Below are 22,587 nucleotides of genomic sequence, written 5' to 3' on the forward strand. Positions count from 1 at the left end.
CTACAATCCCGGACACTGCTGACAGGATCTAGTCAGAGATGGTGGGACTGCAATCTTCCAACTCCATTCCTATCAATATGCACGCACACACACACACACGCTCATCTCCTCCACTGAGGTCAGTTCTACTCAGAATCAGATTTATTATCACTGATCTAAACGATGTGAAATCTGTAGCAGTACATTGCAAATAAATAAATTACAAAAATATCAGCAAGTAATCTCTGCTTGGTGGAAAAAAATAGAAATCGAGTCAGGGGCATGGAAGTAGGCCCTTCACCCAACTGGTCCATGGTGACCGAGAATCCGATAGGAGAGGAGATTGGACCATGGGTAAAAGGGAAGGGGGGCACCAGGGGAGGTGATAGACAGGTGAGAAGAGTTAAGAGGATGGAGTGGGGAATAGAAGGAGGAGGAAGGGGAAGGGAAAAAAAATTACCAGAAGGAGAAATCGACGTCCTTGTCATCAGGCTGGAGGCTATCCAAATAGAACATGAGGTGTTGCTCCTCCACCCTGAGACAGGCAGTTCATGACACAAGAGGCCCTAACATGTCAGTACGGGAATGGGAATAGGAATTAAAATGGTTCACCAGAGAAATTCCATTTTTGTCCAATGGAGTGGTGATGCTCGACAAAGCGGTCTCCCAATTTTTGTTGGGTCTCACCAATGTAGAGGAGGCCGCATCGGGAGCACCGGTCACACTAGACAACCCCAGCAGATCTGCAGGTGAAATGTTGCCTCACCTAGAAGGACGATTTAGGGTCCTAAATGGAGGTGAGGAAAGAGGTGAATGGGCATCTGTAGCATTTTGGTTGCTGGTGTGTGAGTGCCAGGAGGGAGATTAGTGGAGAGGGCCAAAAGGACAAGGGAATCACAGAGAGTGCAATCCTTCAGAAAGCAGACAGTGCGAGGGAGGTAAAGATGTGTTTGGTGGTAGGATCCCTTTGGAGATGGTGGAAGTTACGGAGAATGAATTGTTGGAGTGGAGGCTCATGGAGTGGTAGGATAGTGCAAGAGGAACTCTATCCGCGTTAAGGCAGCAGGAAGATGGGGTGAGCGCGGATGTCGAGGAAATGGAGGAGATACAGGTGAGGGCAGCATTAATGGTGGAGGAAGGAAGACCCCTTTCTTTGCAGAAGACAGACCTCTCTGATATCCTGGAAACAAACATCTCATCCTGGAAACAGATACAGGGGAGACAAAGGAACTGAGAAAAGAGAGGGTGGGAAGAGGTATATAGTCATGATAACCTCAGGATTGGGTAGGTTCTTTTGTTGAGAAAGAAGCAGAGAGCTCGAGGGCCTTCTTGCTAGGGATAGAAATGTATAGGGAGTAGACATACATGGTGAAAATGAGGCAATCAGGGCTGGGGAATTGAGATCTTGACCTTGTCCAACCCTGTCCCTTGAGTCTTGGCAACATCCTTGTAAATTTTTTCTGCACTCTTCCCAGTCCCAGTACATAACCATACACACCTTAAGTTTTCTTGTACTGAAATGAATTCAACAGGCTTTCCTCGCTCTTGGCCATTCCCCTACCTATCATGCTTATTCAACTTGCTGACACTGACTTCTGCTTCACTTTGCAGCCTTTCATTTTCCTCACTGACGCTTGGGATCCCAGATCCTAACAATCTGGTTTAAACCCAGCCTAGTAAATCCTGCCTGCCAGGGTATTGCTGCACCCCGTGCCTCCAGTTCAGATGTAACTGTCCCTCTTGTACAGGTCACCTCTGCCCCAGAACAGAGCCCAAGGGTCCATACATCTAAATCCCTGCCCTCTACACTGATTTTTCAGCCACACCTTCATTTGCCATATCCTCCTACAGTCACCCATACTACCACGTGGCATGGATTGAGACCACTACCAAGCTCTCAATATTCAGTCCACAGGACCTCACCCCTTTCTCTACCTGCATCACTTGTACCAATGTGCACGAAGACTTCTAGCTGCTCAGCTTCCCTCTGACATCCTGGACCTGGTACCTGGGAGGCAACACATCACTCTGGAGTCCCTTTTGTAACCATGTAACCACAGAATCTCCTGTCTCTCCCCCACCCCCACCATCACTAACTATTGAGTGCCCCTGACAGAAAATACATTCGTTCCAGCAGAAAGTGTCATGACATTTAAGGCTTTTACCTAATATTTCCAGTTCCTCTTTTGTTTAAAGTTGAAATTTAAACCGAGACTAAACCACAGACACCTAGGCCTTATTCAGTATTATCAGTAAATGACTGGGACGTCCTACTGGGAGTAAGTGGTCACACAGCCCATCCTTCTGTCTCCATCAAAACCAGAGACATAAAACCCAGGGTAGAAATGGCTAATACGAGGGGGCAGAATTTTAAGCTGAGTGGAGGAAGTATGGGGGAGAATGTCAGAGGTAAGTTAGTTCGTTTTTTTAATACAGTGGATGACAGGTACATGGAATGCACTGCCAAGGGTGGTGGTAGAGGCATCAGGAACATTTAAGAGGCAGTTAGATAGGCATGTACATGTTAGAAAAATGGAGGACTAGGTGATAGGAAAGTGTTACATTGATCGTACAGTAATTTAAACGGTCACCACAACAAAAGCGACACAGTAGTGTATTGGTTAGCACAACGTTTTGCAGTACCGGCAACCCTGGTTAAATTCCCACCAGTCTATAAGGAGTTTGTATATTCTCCCTGTGACCGCATGGGGTTCCTCCCAAATTCCAGAGATATACTGGTTAGTAGGTTAATTTTTCATTGTAACTGTTCCACGATTAGGCTAGGGTTGAACCAGGGGTTGCTGGCTGGGCAGTGCGGCTCATAGGGTTGGAAGGGCCTATTCCATGCTGTATCTCAATGAATAAATTGTGGCCCGAAGTGCCTGTATTGTACTTTAATGTTCTATGGAATTCGTTGCCACAGGCAACTGTGGAGGCCAAGTCATTAGGTATATTTAAGGCAGAGGTTGATAAGATTCTTGTTTAGTCAAGGCTTGAAGGAATATGAGGAAAAGTCAGGGCTTGAAAGAATATGAAGAAAAGACAGGAGATTGGGGCTGAGAGGGAAAATGGATCAGCCATGATGAAATCATGGAGCAGACACAATTGGCCAAATGGCCTAATTCTGCTCCTATGTTTTATGGTAAAACCAGGTGGACAGGATGGGGAGGAGAAAGTGGACAAAAACCAATTTAAAAATCTCCCAACCCAATCTATATTTGGGATTCAAAATAACACGTCAACTCTCACTAACTTAGAAAGGTGACTGTTCTCTTTATAACATATAAATTTATATACTTTTATAATAAATATACTTTGAACTTTGATAGCTGTTTATATAGTACCTAATGAAAAGCTAAAATATATTTTGCGATTACTTCCATGATGATAAAAGGTAGTAGTCTGAAAATTGATGATGGCAGTGAAGGTGTTTGAGAATCCACACGATATTCTCCCACAAACGGGTCCTGCTGCTCTGATACTGTTAAACAATGTCTAACAGCCTTTACTGTTCACAAGGCAGCTCAGTGAACCATGCCTTTGTACCAGCAAGATTACCAAGCTGCACTTTGCTCACTTTAAGCAGAGACAGTGGATGTCATGATCTACCAATGTGTACATACCCTATCCATGTTGAGTATAGTCTCTCCTGAGGAGCAGAAATCTATAAAACACAAAGAATAAACCATTTCATTGTACTTCAAGATCTCATTCTGCAACATTTTACGCGCTGAAGGGACTTTGCCAGAAAAATTTAGCAATGACCTACTATAGCTCTCCAAGTCATATTTGCAATAATATGCAGTAAACTATTCTATCAATCTTTACTACAGTGTCAGGAAACTTCACCGCCACTTACACTTCTGTAACGCTGTACTATTGGATGTTATAAAACTCTAGAAGTAAAATGCTTAAAAAACTTTATTTCTAATGTCATTATGGCAAAGAAAGTCATTTCTACTTATTAATGTAAAGGGGAAACATTTGGGTTTGTTGCCTCCTCACCCTAACTCAAGTCCATAAATGGGCAGGTGGTGAATCAGCTGTGTGGTATTCATGTTCAGCCTCAGTGTAATGGCACCAAAGGCAACATGAATTCAAGTGAAACAACGCTGTGCCCTTCAGCCTGTTCTCATGTTCAGACAAATGGGGGAAGTGAGGCAGGTGGGAGAAAACGTGCATGTACATGGGGGGGGGGGGGGGGGGGGGCGGAGTCAAGACAAACAGCACATGGGCATTGCATGTTGTGCATCCTTAACTGACAATTAAATCATAAAATGTCTTTAAACTTCATACCAAAATAAAGAAGACAACTTTGTATAGGTTTGAGGCAAGATCTGATCTGTCCTCTACTTTCAGAGTGAGTTTAATGCCTAAGAAACACTCTTTGATGAAAGTACATACAATTATGATAATAGATGTATGCAATGTAAGTTAAGGGAATAATCAAAGATGGAAGAGATCATGAACTATTGTATAAAGAGATAATTAAGCCTAATCTTCAAAAGGTTAGCTCAGCCACATTTGAAACAGATAAAATCGTCACTAATTGTTTGTTAAACAAAATTATCAAGTTGAAAATACGTTATAGTTCATAGCAGTGACGTGTATGATTGACATGTAGGCGGTATATGTTTGAGCAGCATGATTTTCAACAGGACATTAAAAGAGGAACCAAGACTGAATCTATGTGAAGTTGGGCTGTTCATTTACAGCAAGGATTAATAAAATCTGAGCCATGCACTCCACATACCAGTTTCTTGAGCTTACCCAAGACTGAGTCAAGTACTAACAAGAACAGTAACTGTACCTTTATTTTTATATCTTTTGGTGCCAATTTCTTTACTTCACTCAACAGTCTATCACCAAATCCTGCAATTCAATAGAGAATTAAAAATATTAAATAGTTTTCAGGAAAGGTCAAATGAGGCACCAAGTCTCACAAGTGAAACATCAGTAGATTTTTCAAACACCTGGTGTACAGTGACTGATAAATCAAAGATCTATGTTGAAAATTTAAAGTAGAAAACTATAGACACAAAATATCAATAATTCAGAACAGCTGAATACATCCTAAATTCTAAAAGAAACATAGACATAAATTGAGCAAGTTACTTTTTGTCACGCAAATGAAACCTGTCTTCGTTTTAACTGTGTGATCAACTCTTACTTTGATTCTCATAAAATGGGTTGAAGTGCTTTGTCTGTGCTGCTACACATTTGACTTTACTTTACTACAGAGGACATAATGAACAAATGAATTTATTACTATAGGAAACAAAAAAACCACTGTCCAGTGCTATACTACTAGATTCACAAATATTACCAATCAGTTTGATCAAGTCCAACTCCTGAAGATCTAAAGAAAGATTGTAACTAATATAATTGTAACCAATTTATAGAAAGCACTGTATTGATAGAACGTGGTTTAATACCTCAAAACATCCCAAAGTGGTTTAAATTTGGCTACTACTTCAGTGCAGGAAATGCAGCAACTAATATGCACATAGCTTGGTGATAATGACCTGTTACTCTGGTCCCAGTGATGTCGGTCCTGGAATATGTACTAGCCAAGACACTGGGAAAGTTTCCTCGTTGTCTATTTGCAAACTGTACTATTGGATCTTTCATTATTGGACACAGCTTATAATGGTTCTTCTAGATGGTTCTTCAATGTGAAGGGCCAGAGTCCGAAGTCTAGAAGGTTAATATAACTGAAAACAGAAATGGGAAAAGGCCGGGGGGGGGGGGGGGGAGAACAGCTTGCAGTGTCCCAAAGCATACACAGACAAAGGAATTATACACTTTCTAATACCTCACTGCAACCAGAAATAGCAAACATTTTCAAAGATAGAAGTAGAGGCAAGTAGAGCCTTCAAAAGACGTTTTGAATTAATTTTACTGATGAAAACTAAAAGTCCAAATGCTGGATATCTGGCATGGCTTCAGACTTAAATGTTCATTGTTTCTTTCCACAGATGCTACCTGACCTATTGATGTTACCAGCATTTTCTGTTTATTTTGTTTATTTTATTCCTTTTCATGATATATCTCAAAAAGACACCCTCAAGAAAACAGACAAATCTTTCATTTTTTTGGAGTCTGCAATGGGAAGCATCGTTGTGCAACTGAAGAGCAATTGCTCAGTTCCACAATATCCCAATTCTAGTGCTAAACAGTAGGTAAGGTAACTAGTTGTGCATTCTATTATTGTATTACCCTGTATTACCTCAATGTATTGTGTCATGATTTGATCTGTAGGAACAGTATGCAAGACAAGTTTTTCACTGTATCTCAGTACATGTGACAATAATAAACTAGTGCTGATTTGCTGTTGCATCAATGTGCTAGCAGCACAGTGGAAAGCATGAGATAACAGCAGATTTATGCACAAGTACTACCTTTGCCTAATTTTTGCATCATTAACCTGTATTAGCTACTTTGGTGAATATGCCAAAGTTAGATCTATTATGGTAGAAAAATCGGAATCATACTTCTTAAGGGTAATAAATCTCATTAAGACAATCTCCATGTAAGTCTTTTCATATTTTATGTTTATGCTGGAATAGTTACAATTTAATTATATTTCCTCTCATTGTACTCTACATCTCTGCCCTTCACTATTGGAAGTAAACAATCTCTTCTTCATGAACAACTTTCACAGGGGACACTTGGGAATAGACAAGATCAGTGGCATTAGCAAGATTTTCTGTTCATTAATTTTATTGAAACAACTGATAACTGATATTTATAAAGGTGTATTCTTTCTGACTATTCAAGACAAAGTGGGAGATTTTCGTCTCGAAAAAACACTAGTCCCTTCAGCAAGACCTATACTAATTACAAAATATCTTTACATTTTGCTCAGAGTGCTATATTTTATGTAAATACATTCAAGGCTAATTCATTCCCTGTAACAACTGTCAAAGATGATAACTATTAATAGCCGGTTCCTTAAAACTTTTAGCTATAATTGTGCTTAAATTTCACAACAAGTGGTTGTGATTAATGAGCAAGCCATGTGGCAGCTCAACTTTATAATCTGGAAAAATAAAGAAAACCTTATTAAGATATAAGAAAATTTAAACTGCATCAAAAATAAAGCACAAAGAAACAAAGACATAACAACCAAGACTTAAAAGGAATGATTGTAAGCAACTAAAGGCAGGGTTAACTTAACGCAGTGAGCAACATTTTACACCTGTCAGGAATTAAGCCACATTAACTGTAAAAATACCTGGAACAATCAGCTACACAAGATGGTAGAACCAAAAAATATTCACAAGGTCCCTGTACATATAATGGGGGCCCATGTCCGTAGCCAGCCGCATTTCAGTAATTCAGGTGCTCATCCAGATGCTTCTTACGTGCCTCCACCCTCCAGATGACAACCAGTCTTCGGGTCAGATTTCGTCTGTCCCATTTGCTATGGCCTCCCATTCTAGACACTTCTGCCACGGGATAACGTTTCTTGCCACCTATCTCCTTTCTAAGCCTCTGCTGGAGCAATAATTGGCAACACCATTCATTTGCTCAGATATTATACTTGGCGCAATGAAATCTGACACACACTTTATTCTGCACTGTTATTGTTTTACTCTGCACTACCTCAATCACTGTTGATCTGTGTGAATGGCTTGCAAGACAAGCTTTTCCACTGCACTTCAGTACATGTTACACTAATACACCAATTTACCAACATGGTTGTGAATACTGAAGCATGAATAATGGCACAAATACAATAAATTACCTAAATACCCCTATCTTTAAAAAAAAACCTGTAAATTTTCTGGTTGGGACAAAAGACAGCAGTGTAAAGAAAAGGCACAGTGTTGGCAAAATCAAGCACCTTTATTTCTTCATCCTTTCACTAAAGAAATGCTTTGAGGATTTAATTTGCAGTTCAAATGATAACAAGCTGAGGAGTTGATCTGTTCTTACAAATATTAAAATTCCCATTGTCTGCTGACATTGAGCAGCACTTCCACAGTTTCCTCTTCTTGTCCGCACAACTTGGCTCCCTTCCAGACAAGAAAGAAATTACAGCTTGAACTAACATTTTTTTCCACTATTGCTATCACCTGAGGCAGCCTAACTGAGACAAAAGAAAATCTAAATGAACCCTCTTCAAGAACCAAAGAAAACCAGATGTAGAGAGTGCTTTATATAACAATCACACCTGACTTTTTATTCAACATTGCTCTAGCTGCAATGAAAGTGCAATGTGCAATTCTCTGGGTGTGGTTTGTCACATGATGAGTCCCTGATTTATACATGCTTTGTGAGAATTTTCCTTCATCATGACTGCCAGGATGGCTTGTCAGCTAACAGATTGTTCTGAAACCAAAAGCAGCAATAAATCCATACCAAAAATTAGCAAGATCACAAACAGAGCCTCAGACACAAATCAGTAAGCCTTCTAGGTGCCATAAGCAAAACCTTGCCTTCTATGTTATGAAATGTTGCTTATTTGCTTGCACTTTGACTACAGTCATCAGCACTGTGAGATTTTTAAGTTTCTGCTCAAAGCTTGTACAGAATTTTCATTTCTACTGTTTAAACTTAGCATTGTATACACAATTCCAGGGAGGAAGAGGTTATTCTTTCCCAGAGGACACTTAAGCACCATTCAATAGGGACTGGGACAGGAAATTGCATCCCCCCCCCCACCTCCTCCTTTACCATTTCCCATTCCTGTTTCCCTCTGTCACCTTATTTTCTTACCTACCCATCACCTCCCTCTGGTGCTCCTCTTCCTTCCCTTTCTTCCATTGTCTTTTGTCCTCTCCTATCAGATTCCCCCTCCTCCAGCCCTTCACCTCCTCCCCCCTCCCAATTTCGCCTACTTCTTCCTCCCCTCCCCCCACCTTCTTACTCCGACTTCTCCCCTTCCTATCCAGTCCTGATGAAGGATCTCAGCCCCAACCGTCAACTGTTTACTTCCAGAGATGTTGCCTGGCCTGCTGAGTTCCTCCAGCAGTTTGTGTGTGCACCATCATTCTGTTGCAATGCTAGATAGGAACTCCCTACTGTTGCAAGCTGTGCTTCTATCAATCACAGTACTGTGCAAAAGTCTTAGGCACTCTAGATTTTCTAATATAAATTTTGTTCTAGATGGTTTATTTGTCTTCTGCATTGGTGTGTCAGTAGAAAAGAGTAAATTTTAGATTTCCATTTTCTAAAAAATTAAATGTTAGAGAATTTTTTTGTATTTTGTTAAAGAGAGTAACATATTAATAGATCATTTTTCAAATAAAAACTTGTTTACCTTTTAGATATATAGCTCAGTGCATGATTAAATAAAGATAAGTGACAGGAGGAGAAGATGGCGGCACGACGCAGCTTGCAACGGCCACTCCGGTGGTGATGCCTGTTTCTGTCAAGTAGGGTGCTGTGCACAATCCTGATTTGATGGAGACAGACGTGAGAGCATGGAGGAACATCTGGTGAAACTTCTGAAATGCCTGCTTCGCTGCTGCTGCTACTGTGTGATCCAGAATCACTGGAAGGCAAGGCCCGAGTCCTCGGCTTTGCTTGTTGCTTGGCGGCCGGGGCGGGGTCAAAGCGCTTGGCAGATGATGGTGCTTGGAGAAGCTGTGTCGGAGGCTCCAAGTTTTCGGATGGACTCAGAGTCCGCTGCGGTCGGGTGCTTCCAATGGTGCTGCATCTGCAAGTTTGCGGCGCTTGGAGGTTCATGGCAGGGAGAGTTTCTCCCTTCTGCCGCCTGCGTGAGATGATGAGTCTCTCGGGACTATGAGACTTTTTTTTACCATGCCCATTGTCTGCTCTTTATCAAATTATGGTATTGCTTTGCACTGTTGTAACTATGTTATAATTATGTAGTTTTGTAAGTTTTAGTCTTGGTTTGTCCTGTGTTTTCTTGTGATATCATTCTGAAGGAACGTTGTATCATTTTTTAATGCATGCATTTCTAAATGACAATAAACGAGGACTGAGTGTCCTCATAACCTAATCTAATCTAATAACAAATGATCAAAAACATAGCGAGTTGAATGAACTAAACTGGTAGAAGGAACCAAACTAAAAGATGAGGGTGTGGCAGATCAAATCATCACGGCTAGAGTGAGCACAGCAAGAAAACACCATGTGGTTATCCTGCATCAGCAAGGTTTCCCTCAGGCAGAAATTTTGTGACAGACAAGAGTTTCAAGATGTGCTGTCCAGCTCTTCTGAAGCAGCACAACAAAACGAGCAAAGTTGAGGACTGAAATGCAGTGGTCGGCCACAGAAACTGAGTGCAGCAGATGAGAGAGACATCAAACTGACGTCCCTTCTGAATCAGAAGTCAAGAACTGCTATCAGCTCTGAACCTACACTCCTTTACAGTCCCAAGAAACCTTGTCAATAGTGGTATTCGTGGAAGAGTTGCTGCCAAAAAGCCAAGTGGAAACAAAGCCAAGAGTCTCACCTATGTGCAAAAACACAAGGACTGGGGTGCTGAAAAGTGGCAGCAAGTGCTCAAGACTGATGAACCAAAATTTTGAATTTTTGGCTCAAACAGGTTATAGTTTGTCTATATAAGAGCTAGAGAACACTAATAAAAGGTCAAGGTCATAAAGAACTATCTTCAGAGAAGAGATGAACAAAGAGTTCTGCAACAATGGTATGGACTCCACAGAGCCAGAAGCGGCTGATTTAAAAAGCCAGTCGTGAGCAGCGAGGAAAACAGACCTTCCAGGTCGGAGGAGGCACGGCAGGTGAAGGAGATAACTCAAATTATCAGCTGATATAAGCAAGGGAGCGGCCTGTCAGGGAGCGGCCTTGTCGAGGGAAGTGCCTTGCGAGAAAAGTGCGAGTCTTTGGCTCGAGAGTCTTCGGCGAGGAGGCTGAGAGTGGAGACTACGCCACAGTTGGACAGGGTGAGAAGTGGTGAAGAGATGACCGCTAGGCTGATTCAGTGTGCTGCATGCATGATGTGGGAGTTCAGGGACACTGATAGTGCCTCTGGATCCTACACCTGTGGAAAATGTGTCCAGATTCAGCTTCTGAAGGACCGTGTTGCAGCACTAGAGAGGAAACTGGATGACCTTAGGTTCATCCGGGAAAACGAGTGTTTTCTGGACAGGACCTACAGTGAGGTCGTTACACCGAGGATACTGGAAAAGAGAAGGGGACGACGACGAGCAAGGAAAGGATGCTTGAAGTACAGGAGACCCGGGAGATGTGCCGCTCGTAAACAGGTTCTCCCTCTTGGAAGCTTCGGGACAGAAGATGATGCCAGCCTGAGAGGCGGTCAGGTCTGTGAGTCAACAATTGGCCCTGAAGCAAAGCCGAAGAGACAGACGTCAGGCAGAGCCGTGGTAGTAGGGGACTCCATAGTGAGAGGTACAGAAAGGGGTTTCTGTGGCAACAGGTGAGATTTAAGGATGGTGTGTTGCCTCCCTGGTGCCGGGATCCAGGATGTCACGGACCGATTGCAGGGAATCCTCAAGAGTGAAGGTGAACATCCAGAAGTGGTGGTGCATGTCGGCACAAATGACATGGGGAAGAAGAGGAAAGACATTCTACAGCGTGACTTCAGAGAACTCGGAAGGAGGCTGAAAAGCAGGACTTCCAGGGTGGTTATCTCCGGTTTGCTTCCAGTTCCTTGTGCTGGAGTGGACAAGAACAGGGAGATAATGGATCTGAATGTGTGGCTGAGGAACTGGTGCAGGAAGCAAGGATTTACATTCTTGGACCACTGGGGTATGTTTCGGGGTAAGGATGAATTGTACAAAAGGGACGGGTTGCACCTTAATAAGCGGGGCACCAGGATTCTGGCAGGCAGGTTTGCCTCTGCAACACGGGTGTGTTTAAACTAAGAAGTGGGGGGGAGGGGACGAACTGGAAATATAAGGATGGAGATAAAGGGAAAGTGAGAATAAGGAAAGTTAAGAAAGACAGCAGAATCAACAGAGCAGAAAGCTAAAGAAGGGATCGTACAGTATGGCCAAGTGATACAGGAACTGATATGGGAGGTGAGGGGAGTAATGAATTAGAAGTATTATATATGAATGCACGGAGTATAAGAAATAAAGTGGATGGGCTTGAGGCACAGTTGGAAATTGGTAAGTATGATGTTGTGGGAATAACAGAGACATGGCTTCAAGTGGACAGGGTCTGGGAAATGAATATTCAAGGGTATACGTCCTATCGAAAGGACAGACTGATAGGCAGAGGGGGTGGGGTGGCTCTGTTGGTGAGGAATGATATTCGGTCCCTTGCAAGGGGGGGGACATAGAATCAGGAGATGTAGAGTCAGTATGGATAGAACTGAGAAATTCTAAGGGTAGAAAGACCCTAATGGGAGTTATCTACAGGCCCCCAAACAGTAGTCTGGATGTAGGGTATAAGTTGAATCAAGAGTTAAAATTGGCATGTCACAAAGGTAATGCTACAGTTGTTATGGGGGATTTCAACATGCAGGTAGACTGGAGGAATCAGGTTGGTACTGGACCCCAAGAAAGGGAGTTTGTGGAGTCCCTCCGAGATGGATTCTTAGAACAGCTTGTACTGGAGCCTACCAGAGAGGACGCAATTCTAGATTTAGTGTTGTGCAATGAACCGGATTTGATCAGGGACCTCGAGGTAAAGGAGCCATTAGGAGGAAGTGACCATAATATGATAAGTTTTAATCTACAATTTGAGAGGGAGAAGGGAAAATCGGAAGTGTCAGCATTACAGTTGAACAGAGGGAACTATGGTGCTATGAGGGAGGAGCTGGCCAAAGTTCAATGGAACAATACCCTAGCAGGGATGACAGTGAAACAGCAATGGCGAGTGTTTCTGGGAATAATGCGGAAGGTGCGGGATCAGTTCATTCCAAAGAGGAAGAAAGATCCTAAGGGGAGTAAGGGGAGGCCATGGCTGACAAGGGAAGTAATGGACAGTATAAAAATAAAAGAGAAGAAGTATAACATAGCAAAGATGAGTGGGAAGCCGGAGGATTGGGAAACTTTTAAAGAGCAACAGAAGGTAACTAAAAAGGCAATATATGGAGAAAAAATGAGGTACGAAGGTGAACTAGCCAAGAATATATAGGATAGTAAAAGCTTCTTTAGGTATGTGAAAAGGAAAAAAATAGTTAAGACCAAAATTGGGCCCTTGAAGACAGAAGCAGGTGAATTTATTAAGGGGAACAAGGAAATGGCAGACAAGTTGAACATGTACTTTGGATCTGTCTTCACTAGGGAAGACACAAACAATCTCCCAGATATAACAGTGGCCAAAGGACCTAGGGTAATGGATGAACAGAAGGAAATTTATATTAGGCAAGAAATGGTGTTCGATAGGCTGCTGGGTCTGAAGGCTGATAAGTCCTCGGGACCTGATGGTCTACATCCCAGGGTACTTAAGGAGGTGGCTTTAGAAATCATGGATGCATTGGTAATCATTTTCCAATGTTCTATAGATTCAGGATCAGTTCCTGTGGATTGGAGGGTGGCTAATGTTGTCCCTCTCTTTAAGAAGGGAGGAAGAGAGAAAACAGGGAATTATAGACCAGTTAGCCTGACGTCAGTGGTGGGAAAGATGCTGGAGTCAATTATAAAAGATGAAATTATGACACATCTGGATAGCAGTAACAGGATCGGTCCAAGTCAGCATGGATTTACAAAGGGGAAATCGTGCTTGACTAATCTTCTGGAATTTTTTGAGGATGTAACTATGAAAATGGACAAGGGAGAGCCAGTGGATGTAGTGTACCTGGACTTTCAGAAAGCCTTTGATAAAGTCCAACATAGGAGAATAGTGGGCAAAATTAGGGCACATGGTATTGGGGGCAGAGTACTGACACGGATTGAAAAATTGGCTGGCTGACAGAAAACAAAGAGTAGCGATTAACGGCTCCCTTTCGGAATGGCAGGCGGTGACCAGTGGGGTATCGCAGGGTTCAGTGCTGGGACTGCAGCTGTTTACAATATATATTAATGATTCAGATGAGGGAATTAAAAGTAACATTAGCAAATTTGCCGATGACACAAAGCTGGGTGGCAGTATGAAATGTGAGGAGGATGTTATGAGAGTGCAGGGTGACTTGGACAGGCTGGGTGAATAGGCAGATGCACGGCAGATGCAGTTTAATGTGGATAAATGTGAGGTTATCCACTTTGGTGGTAAAAACAGGAAGGCAGATTATTATCTAAATGGATCTAAGTTAGGAAAAGGGGAAGTACAACGAGATCTAGGTGTTCTTGTACATTAGTCACTGAAAGCAAGCATGCAAGTACAGCAGGCAGTAAAGAAAGCTAATGGCATGCTGGCCTTCATAACAAGGGGAATTGAGTATAAGAGCAAAGAGGTCCTTCTGCAGCTGTACAGGGCCCTGGTGAGACCACACCTGCAGTATTGTGTGCAGTTTTGGTCTCCAAATTTGAGGAAGGACATTCTTGCTATTGAGAGAGTGCAGCGTAGGTTCACAAGGTTAATTCCCGGGATGGCGGGACTGTCATATGTCGAAAGTTTGGAGCGACTGAGCTTGTATACTCTGGAATTTAGAAGGCTGAGAGGGGATCTTATTGAAACATATAAGATGATTAAGGGATTGGACATGCTGGAGGCAGGAAGCATGTTCCTGCTGATGGGTGAGTCCAGACCCAGAGGCCACAGTTTAAAAATAAGGGGTAGCCATTTAGAATGGAGTTGAGGAAAAACTTTCACCCAGAGAGTGGTGGATATATGGAATGCTCTGCCCCAGAAGGCTGTGGAGGCCAAGTTTCTGGATACTTTGAAGGAAGAGATGGATAGAGCTCTTAAAGATAGCAGAATCAAAGGTTATGGGGATAAGGCAGGAACTGGATACTGATTGTGGATGATCAGCCATGATCACAGTGAATGGCGGTGCTGGCTCAAAGGGCTGAATGGCCTACCCCTGCACCTATTGTCTATTGAGCCCTGATCTCAATATCATCAAGGCTGTCTGGGGTTACCTGCAGAGACAGAAACAAGTGAGACAGCCAAAGTTTACAAAAGAACTGTGGCAAGTTCCCCAAGATGCTTGAAACAACTACCAACCGATTTTCTTATAAAACTGCACGCAAGTGTACCTAAGAGAATTGATGCAGTTTCAAAGGCAAAAGGGTGGTCACACCAAACATTGATTCGATTTGTTGTTTTTTACTGTTTACTGTTCTTTATAGTGATGTTTTGACATTTAGAAACTTTTCATTTCTTTTTTTTTTACATATGCCTAAGACTTCTGCACTGTATTTGTATAACTTCAAGCCCCCTGCAGATAACAATGAGACCATACAGCATTTTAATTTGCAGGGGGGGGGGGGTCAAGAATGGTTGTGATATCAGTACAGATTAATTTTGCTACAAGGCATGTTAACACAGAGACCACTCAGATCTACCACATACCTTTGAACAAAGTTGATCCTCCTGACAAAACTATGTTAGAGAAAAGTGTTCGCCTCAGGTCCATGTCAGACTTCTGGATTGCAAATACCAAAACTTCATGGATTCCTTCACATTCTTCGCCAATCAGGTCAGGCCGAAAGAGAAGCTCTGGAGCCCGAAAGCGCGCAGGTCCTATCTGCAAAGAAATATCCGCTAATATTTTTAGTATACACAGGACACGGCAAGAATAAAGATGAAGTATTTCTCTAGACATTAACTCTGGTCAGAATGAAGTTAGCTATGTCTCTTTATTTGAGACATAAATGTTTCCAGAAACTGATTATATTGGAAGAAATGCATTCGTCGATTTACATCTGGAAAAATTTACAACAAAATATTTCTGGCAAGATCCAATAATCTAATCAGAAGGACAACATGGATGCAAACTTCATATTTGTACTGTAAGTGCTCCGTGGAACTTAATTACATAAGGAATGTAGATAATAATCCCTGGGCACTATGATAAATACATGCAAACCTGAAAAAGCAATGTCTGATGTGACAATGGTCATGTACGTTCACATAAAATAATTAGTTTGGTGATGGGGAAGGTAAAAATACCCAATTATGCTGAGAATTGAAGACAAACTAGAAGGAGAATCAGGTCACGGTATTTAAATATGATACTATGATTCCAATCTTCTGGTCACAACTTCTCCATATCAAAGGGTCCGGAGGAGAGCTGATTAATAATGTAAGGTCATAATAAGCACACAAAAGGCCCTGTGCATCATCTATGCAAAACAAAATACAACCTTTACTGCAATATCCTACTGCTTTAGTTTAAATTACTCCCAGATATCTGCCTCAGAAATCAGCTGTAGAAACCATGTCACTTTTCTGTTTTGATTTAACTTCAGCAAACAAGATCAGCAATCACATCTGAAAATGGTGCCTTACTTCAATTGTGCTTCCATCAGGCAGAATGTATTGGGCTTTCTCTGTCTCTAGAGTCTCATCTTTTTGTGGATTTATTGACAGATAACAGGCACGCTGTGGAGAGAAATTTGCCACAGTCATTTCCCGGAGTAATCAAATGCACATTCAAAATTAAAGCAACAGTTTTAAGCATTGATTCTCAATGAAAGAACAACAACATGATGAAATATTCTTTAACATGTTAAGTTAGGTTTTGCAATAAGGAAATTAACTGGGTAGCTAACTGGTTTCTTTTTCTGAAATAACATTCTGAAATTCTTAACCAAGCATTTGCAAACCGGAGGCTAAGTTCACTATTATTTGTTTATGCTATGTTAAAGATCCATTATGATTTTTTTTTAAGTGAAAACATGCACAATTGGGTCACACGGTAGCTTAACAGTTAGTTCAATTCTATTATCGCATCAATGCTTGGAGCTCAATTCCCGCCACTGTAAGGAGTTGCACATTCTCCCTGTGACCACGTGTGTTTCCTCTAGGTGCTCTGGTTTCCTCCCACATTTCAAAGATATATGGGTTAGTGGGCTAATTGGTCACATGGGTATCATGGACTTGTTGGGCCAGAAGGACCTATTACTGTGCTGTATCTCTAAATAAATTATTTTTTAAATTCTGAAAATGTACTTCCAACATTTCATTCAAATTAACCATAATAGTTATCTTGGCAATAAAACTAAGGAGTTAAAGATGGCGCCAGAGGTTATTGCAGCCCTAGGCAGGTTCGAGTTTAAATCTTCTCTGTTCTCATGTACTTTTTTTCTTTTCAAGGCGGCTGGGGTCATGTCAAAGTACGTGATCTATAGCTGTGCTCAAACTGTGTTCTTCATGGACGGTGGGTTCTTGCTCATCGGAACTCACCGAGTGGCCTGTGTTTCAGTAACCCAAGAGCAGCATGGGAGATGTCCATCAGCAGGGTGCGGCCTTGTGCAGCCCTGTGGACAACACAATTCCTCGCTGATGTTGCCAACTGAAGCACTGTAGGAGATCCAAACATCGAGACAATGGGTGCAGCTGTCAGAAACCTCTACACTCAAGAGAATGTTTCTCTCTCTCTCTCTTCCCCGATAGTGAGTCTGCTGATTCTCGAGTAGGAGGATCTCGAAATAAGCAACACTGCAGCCTGTAACATCGGAACAGCGAGCTGCCGGATTCTCCTCTCGCTGTGGCAAGAGCAATATCTCTCTCCCTCCCTCCTTAGTGAGAGAGAGGGTTTGTTGAGACGTTAAGGTGTTAGGATGGATGTGGTTTTTGATGGTCTATAGATCATAGTCTCTGGGGGCTTGCTATTGCTTGGTAGGTGGTGGGGAGTGAATGCTTTTTGCTGGAACAAGTTGGGGGAGGGGAAGGGCTGATGTTTTGCTGCTGCTTGTGCATGGGATTGGGGAGGGGGCTACAGGGTTCAAATGTTTTTCTGTCATTCATTCTTTGGGTTTTTTCCCTTCTCTTTTTCATGGATGTCTATGAAGAGTAAAGATCTCAGGTTGCATGCTGTATACATTCTCTGACATTAAATTGAACCATTGAACTAAACAGATTTATGTATATAATAAAAATGCAAGTTTTACCTCTTTGATTGTTTTCACGATCTCAAACTCTGAAGATGTGTGAAAATCATATCCTTCCTTTCGAAGGAAGAGGCGCAAATAGCGAGACACATCGCGTCCAGCAATGTCAATCCTCATGATGGAATGTGGCATTGCAAATCCTTCGTAGATAGGAACTGCGTGTGTGACTCCATCACCTGAATCTAACACCACACCCGTAGTCCTACCTGTGGCATACCTTCAGAAAAGTAAAGAAAAACACATTGGCAAGAAAAGTAAAGATAAGCAGGAAGTGTGTTTTTTTTTCTTTCTTGGAGCCCTTCAATAATCACAATTTGAAATAGTAAAACCACGTAAAACAGTTCAGCACAGTACAGTTGTATGCCGAACTACAAAAAACCTACTCTTCAATCAATCTACACCTCCCCTCCTACACAGCCCATAATACTCTTAGCCTGGCTAAGAGCCTCTTATATGTCCCTAATGTATCAGCCACTACCACCACCTCTGTTAGCGCATTCCAGGAACTTACCCCTCTGTGTAAAAAAACTACCTCTGACATCTCCCCTATACTTTCCTCCACTCACCTTAAATGGACACCCTCTGTTATTAGCCATTGCCACTCTGGGAAAAGGGTGCTGGCTGTCCACTCTAACTATGGCTCTCATAAACCTATACATCTCAATCCACTCACCGCTCATCCTCCTTCACTCCAAAGAGAGAACTCCTAACTTGTTCAACCTCACCTTGTAAGATAACGTCTGCCCTTCCCCTGCCTGGATTAGATCCTGGAGAAGATTCAGATAAAACTTGATTAACTCTTGCCACTTCTTTTTTCCCTTTGACTGCATATTTCTACCTAGGAACCTTAAAAATTTCTAAACTGGGAAGCCTTCCACTTCCTTGCTAGAACTATCAAATGAAGAATGAAAAGATTCTGTGCTGTTGAATGCCAACTTGATTCATCTAGAAAGTGCTCTTTTCAGGGTAAGAAATTTGGAGCTTCAAATTCCATTAGGTATTGAGCATTTAATACAGGTTAATGATACAGTGATACAGCGACAGTATACCATCCTTTGGGATCCTAAATCCCCAAATGAATTTGGAATTAATGGTGAATATCTAAGTTATTACAGGATGTGAAGCAATCGCAGAACACATTACAACTCACTAATCAAGTTCGAGAAGTCAAATGGCTTAGTTTCTTGAAGATCAGATTGGGCACAGCATTTGAGGACAGGATCAAGTCAGGCACCGTTTACTTACTAGTCTTACTTCATGAGTCATTGAGACTGACTGTCAGTTTTACTTACTGCATCTACCACAGGCATTTCTGTTCATTTCCCGGTTATGAACAGTTCTCAGGAAGAGAACCTGAGAACTGCCTAAATCTCATCTTAGTTTTTTAGTTCACTAAATCAAACATGCTTAATGACAAGTTTTGGCATTAAGTACATGATAAATGAATGTTTGAACATTATTTTAATCTTTAATTCATGTGACAATCTGTAATTGACCTATTGTAAAGCCAACCAAATTTAAAACTCAAAAGATCATGCACAGATTCTACAAAAAAAACTCAACTTTTTACAACTGGTAGATGGTGAGACAGTTTCTCCCAAGGTGGAAATGTCAGATTTAAGGAAGTAGTAATAGCAAATATGATAAAAATATTTAAGCTGCATTCAGACAGACAATGAAACGGGCAGGGAATGGAAGCATTTGGAGCCTGTGAAGGAAGATGAGTTTAGTTCAGGTCAGCTCATGGCCTGAAGGGCATCTTTCAATGCAATACTGCTCTATGTTCTAGTCTGTAATGGAGTTTAATTAAAAGAACTGATATACAAGATATCAAAGCTCAGGTTCAATCTGTTTTCAGCATTAAGTTGCTTTATCTGTGCTAATGGTAACAAAATAGAGGGCAGTATTAGTTTGCAATGCAGAAGTATGGGGAGACGAATCAGCTCATGCTATCCTTGAATGAATAATTTACAAGAAGAAGATGATAAGTGTACCACTGCCCAACACAGGGAATGAATAAAAACCCCAAATGATATGATACAGAAAGCAAAACAAAACCATAAAGGCTGTATTTCAATATTTAGTATACTACATAATATAAAATACTAACAGACTAAGTACAGCTTGCATTGAGATGAACAAAGCAGGCACATTGAAAGTCTCGAAGAAAACCTCAGCAGCTCGTTCACGGTTTTTTCTTGGATTCAAAGGAGCCTCTGTGAGGAGTACAGGATGCTGGGAAAGATTTAATGCAAAATACATGTCAGTGTCTCTTCAATTAAAAATGTATTTTTACACGCTCTATTAATATAGTATGAATTAAACTGCTAAAATGAAGAGCTGCTGGATGATCTTGTTAAAAATTGAAGTAACATTCAATTGACGTTCTAAATACCTTTCATGGGGGGGGGCGGGATTCCACTCTGTAAATGATTATTCTTGCAGGCAAAGTGCTATCAACTATACTTCATTCAATCTACTAATTACGATCAAGTTACTTTTTAAAGACACTGAACAATTGCAAAAGGAACATACAGGTTGGCGTGACTTGCACAGGAAGTACAAGACAATTGTACTACCAAGCAGAGAATTAGGTGGGGAAAATGTTTTTGGCAGCTTTGAGTGGGAGATAGAGATATTTTAGTTTTATATATAAGTAAATGATTAAGTTACATTCCAATTTAGCTAATTATTAAAGGTACTAATTAATTAGTATTCATCTGTCTGCACCTGATTCTCCACATGCCAAGTTTAACAGCACATAAACTTCCAGCTGAATGACTACATGTTACTCTGAAGAGGGCTATTAAAAAAAAACTCCATATTCAAGAAAAGATTCTTTGAAGTATGCAGTTGAGCTCACGAGTTAAGGTGTATTAGAGAGAGGTGTGGGGGTGGGGTAGTACAAAAGCAAAGACAGCAAATATACAAGTCACACATGTAACCGAGTGGGACAGATACAGGACACACAAGGGGGTGGAATTAATAAAGAAATTTAGTCTGGCTTTCCAGTTCCCATTTTTATCCAACAATAACCATTGAAACATATGCAACTGTGAAGCACATAATTGGACATGAAGCATTCAAAGTTGCCAATACCTACTGCCCTTATATGACTCTCTATTTCATAATTTACTGGCATAATTTACATATTACTATTTAACTATTTATGGTTCTATTACTATTTATTATTTATGGTGCAACTGTAACGAAAACCAATTTCCCCCGGGATCAATAAAGTATGACTATGACTACGACAACTTGGGTTGGGTGCCAAAAGCCAACCAACGATAATGGACTCTTCTCCAAGCAAAGTTAAAAACTTCAAAAAAGTACTGAGAAAATGGCAATTTAAAGGGAAACATTGTGCCAATCCCCAGTAGAAAAACAACCTGAGAGTAACATATTTGTGTCCACATGCAAAATTCATCAAACTTTGAGAAGATAGATAAGCCACACAAAGACCACTAATAATAAATTAATTAATTATATTGTTACTTTAGAGATACCACTCAGAACCAAAAGCTACACCACACAACAACCCATCTATTTAACCCTTCCCTAATTACAGGACAATGTACATAGACCAATTAAGCTACCAACCAGTACGTCTTTGGAAGGTGGGAACAAACCCGAGCATAATCTCGTGACATGTTATTTATCCAACCAAATGTTTATAAATTTTAACATTCTGGCGTGCTAAGAACTCAAATTAAAAATATGTACTTTGCAAGCAACATTAGCAAGTAACATTTCAAGATTCAGAATAAACTTGCTTATCCCCACATCATCCCCCCCACACACACACAAATTGTATAAAAACTATAATAACTAGCCTAAGAGAATATCCAACTCACCTCTTCTGAGAAAGTCTGGAGTTGGTCTTTGGAATATACATACTGCCAAATCCGTTCCATATCATTCCAGTCTTTTACAATTCCATGTTCCATTGGATACCTGATGGTCAATAGGCCCCTGTGTTCCTTTAATTAACGAAGAATTTAAATAAAAACATGACTTATTTTCTTTTCCAACAATATTTAAACTAGAATGGGATGAGAAAATTATGACTGTGGTTATAGTTTGCCATGTTTTTGTTTTCTCCATAGTGCTTGATGCTCATCTTAACAAGGTTCTCTTCAGCTCCACTTTCACCCCTCATTTAGATCCTTGAGTAAAATTGTATTTTCCTTCATGCATCTGTCTAATCTGCTCATAGACCCATGATGTTTAAAGCCAGAAACACTCCAGGGGAGTGAGAGAAAGGTAAGGAGCCCAAGAAATGGAGATCATGGAGGCATCATGTTGAGCAGTGGCCTGGAGTTGGGGTAAGATTTATCAGGACTCAGGACACAGGCATCAACAATGCAAAGAATACAGAAAGGATGTACATGGAGGAGAATTAACAACCCAAATTTCTCAGCATTGTCCCAGCTATGATCAGACTGTTAAACCAAACTAAAGTAGGCTATAAACTTCCAGTTATAACTTTAGTTATTAAGAGATCAAGGCCCCAATCATGCAAAGTGATATTGATGAAATATTTGATGCCATTTGACACTGATGCCACTGTACACCATCCATCAGCAGTTTCACAAACAGGAAGGTCCCAAGTCAAATATTCACAAATGTTCTTTTACTATGGTAAAAGACCCAGCTTCATCAATAGGCTCAGAAGCCAGAACACCTTTGATCACCCGCTCTT

General features: G+C 41.1%; 1 protein-coding gene across 1 annotated transcript in view; it reads right to left on the bottom strand.

The window, feature by feature from the left end:
• LOC140185562 (alpha-centractin) overlaps positions 1-22,587 on the bottom strand; it is a 46,878-nt gene that overhangs the window by 2,910 nt on the left and 21,381 nt on the right. The window contains exons 4-10 of the mRNA XM_072238907.1: positions 21,740-21,865; positions 19,993-20,117; positions 17,883-18,099; positions 16,279-16,371; positions 15,340-15,514; positions 4,790-4,851; positions 3,603-3,643 (exon numbers count right to left, since the gene is read on the bottom strand). Of these exons, the coding sequence (XP_072095008.1) occupies positions 3,603-3,643; positions 4,790-4,851; positions 15,340-15,514; positions 16,279-16,371; positions 17,883-18,099; positions 19,993-20,117; positions 21,740-21,865 (839 nt within the window). The remainder of the gene's footprint in view (positions 1-3,602; positions 3,644-4,789; positions 4,852-15,339; positions 15,515-16,278; positions 16,372-17,882; positions 18,100-19,992; positions 20,118-21,739; positions 21,866-22,587) is intronic.

Source organism: Mobula birostris, chromosome 21 (genome assembly GCF_030028105.1).
Source record: "Mobula birostris isolate sMobBir1 chromosome 21, sMobBir1.hap1, whole genome shotgun sequence".
NCBI classification, from domain to species: Eukaryota; Metazoa; Chordata; class Chondrichthyes; order Myliobatiformes; family Myliobatidae; genus Mobula; species Mobula birostris.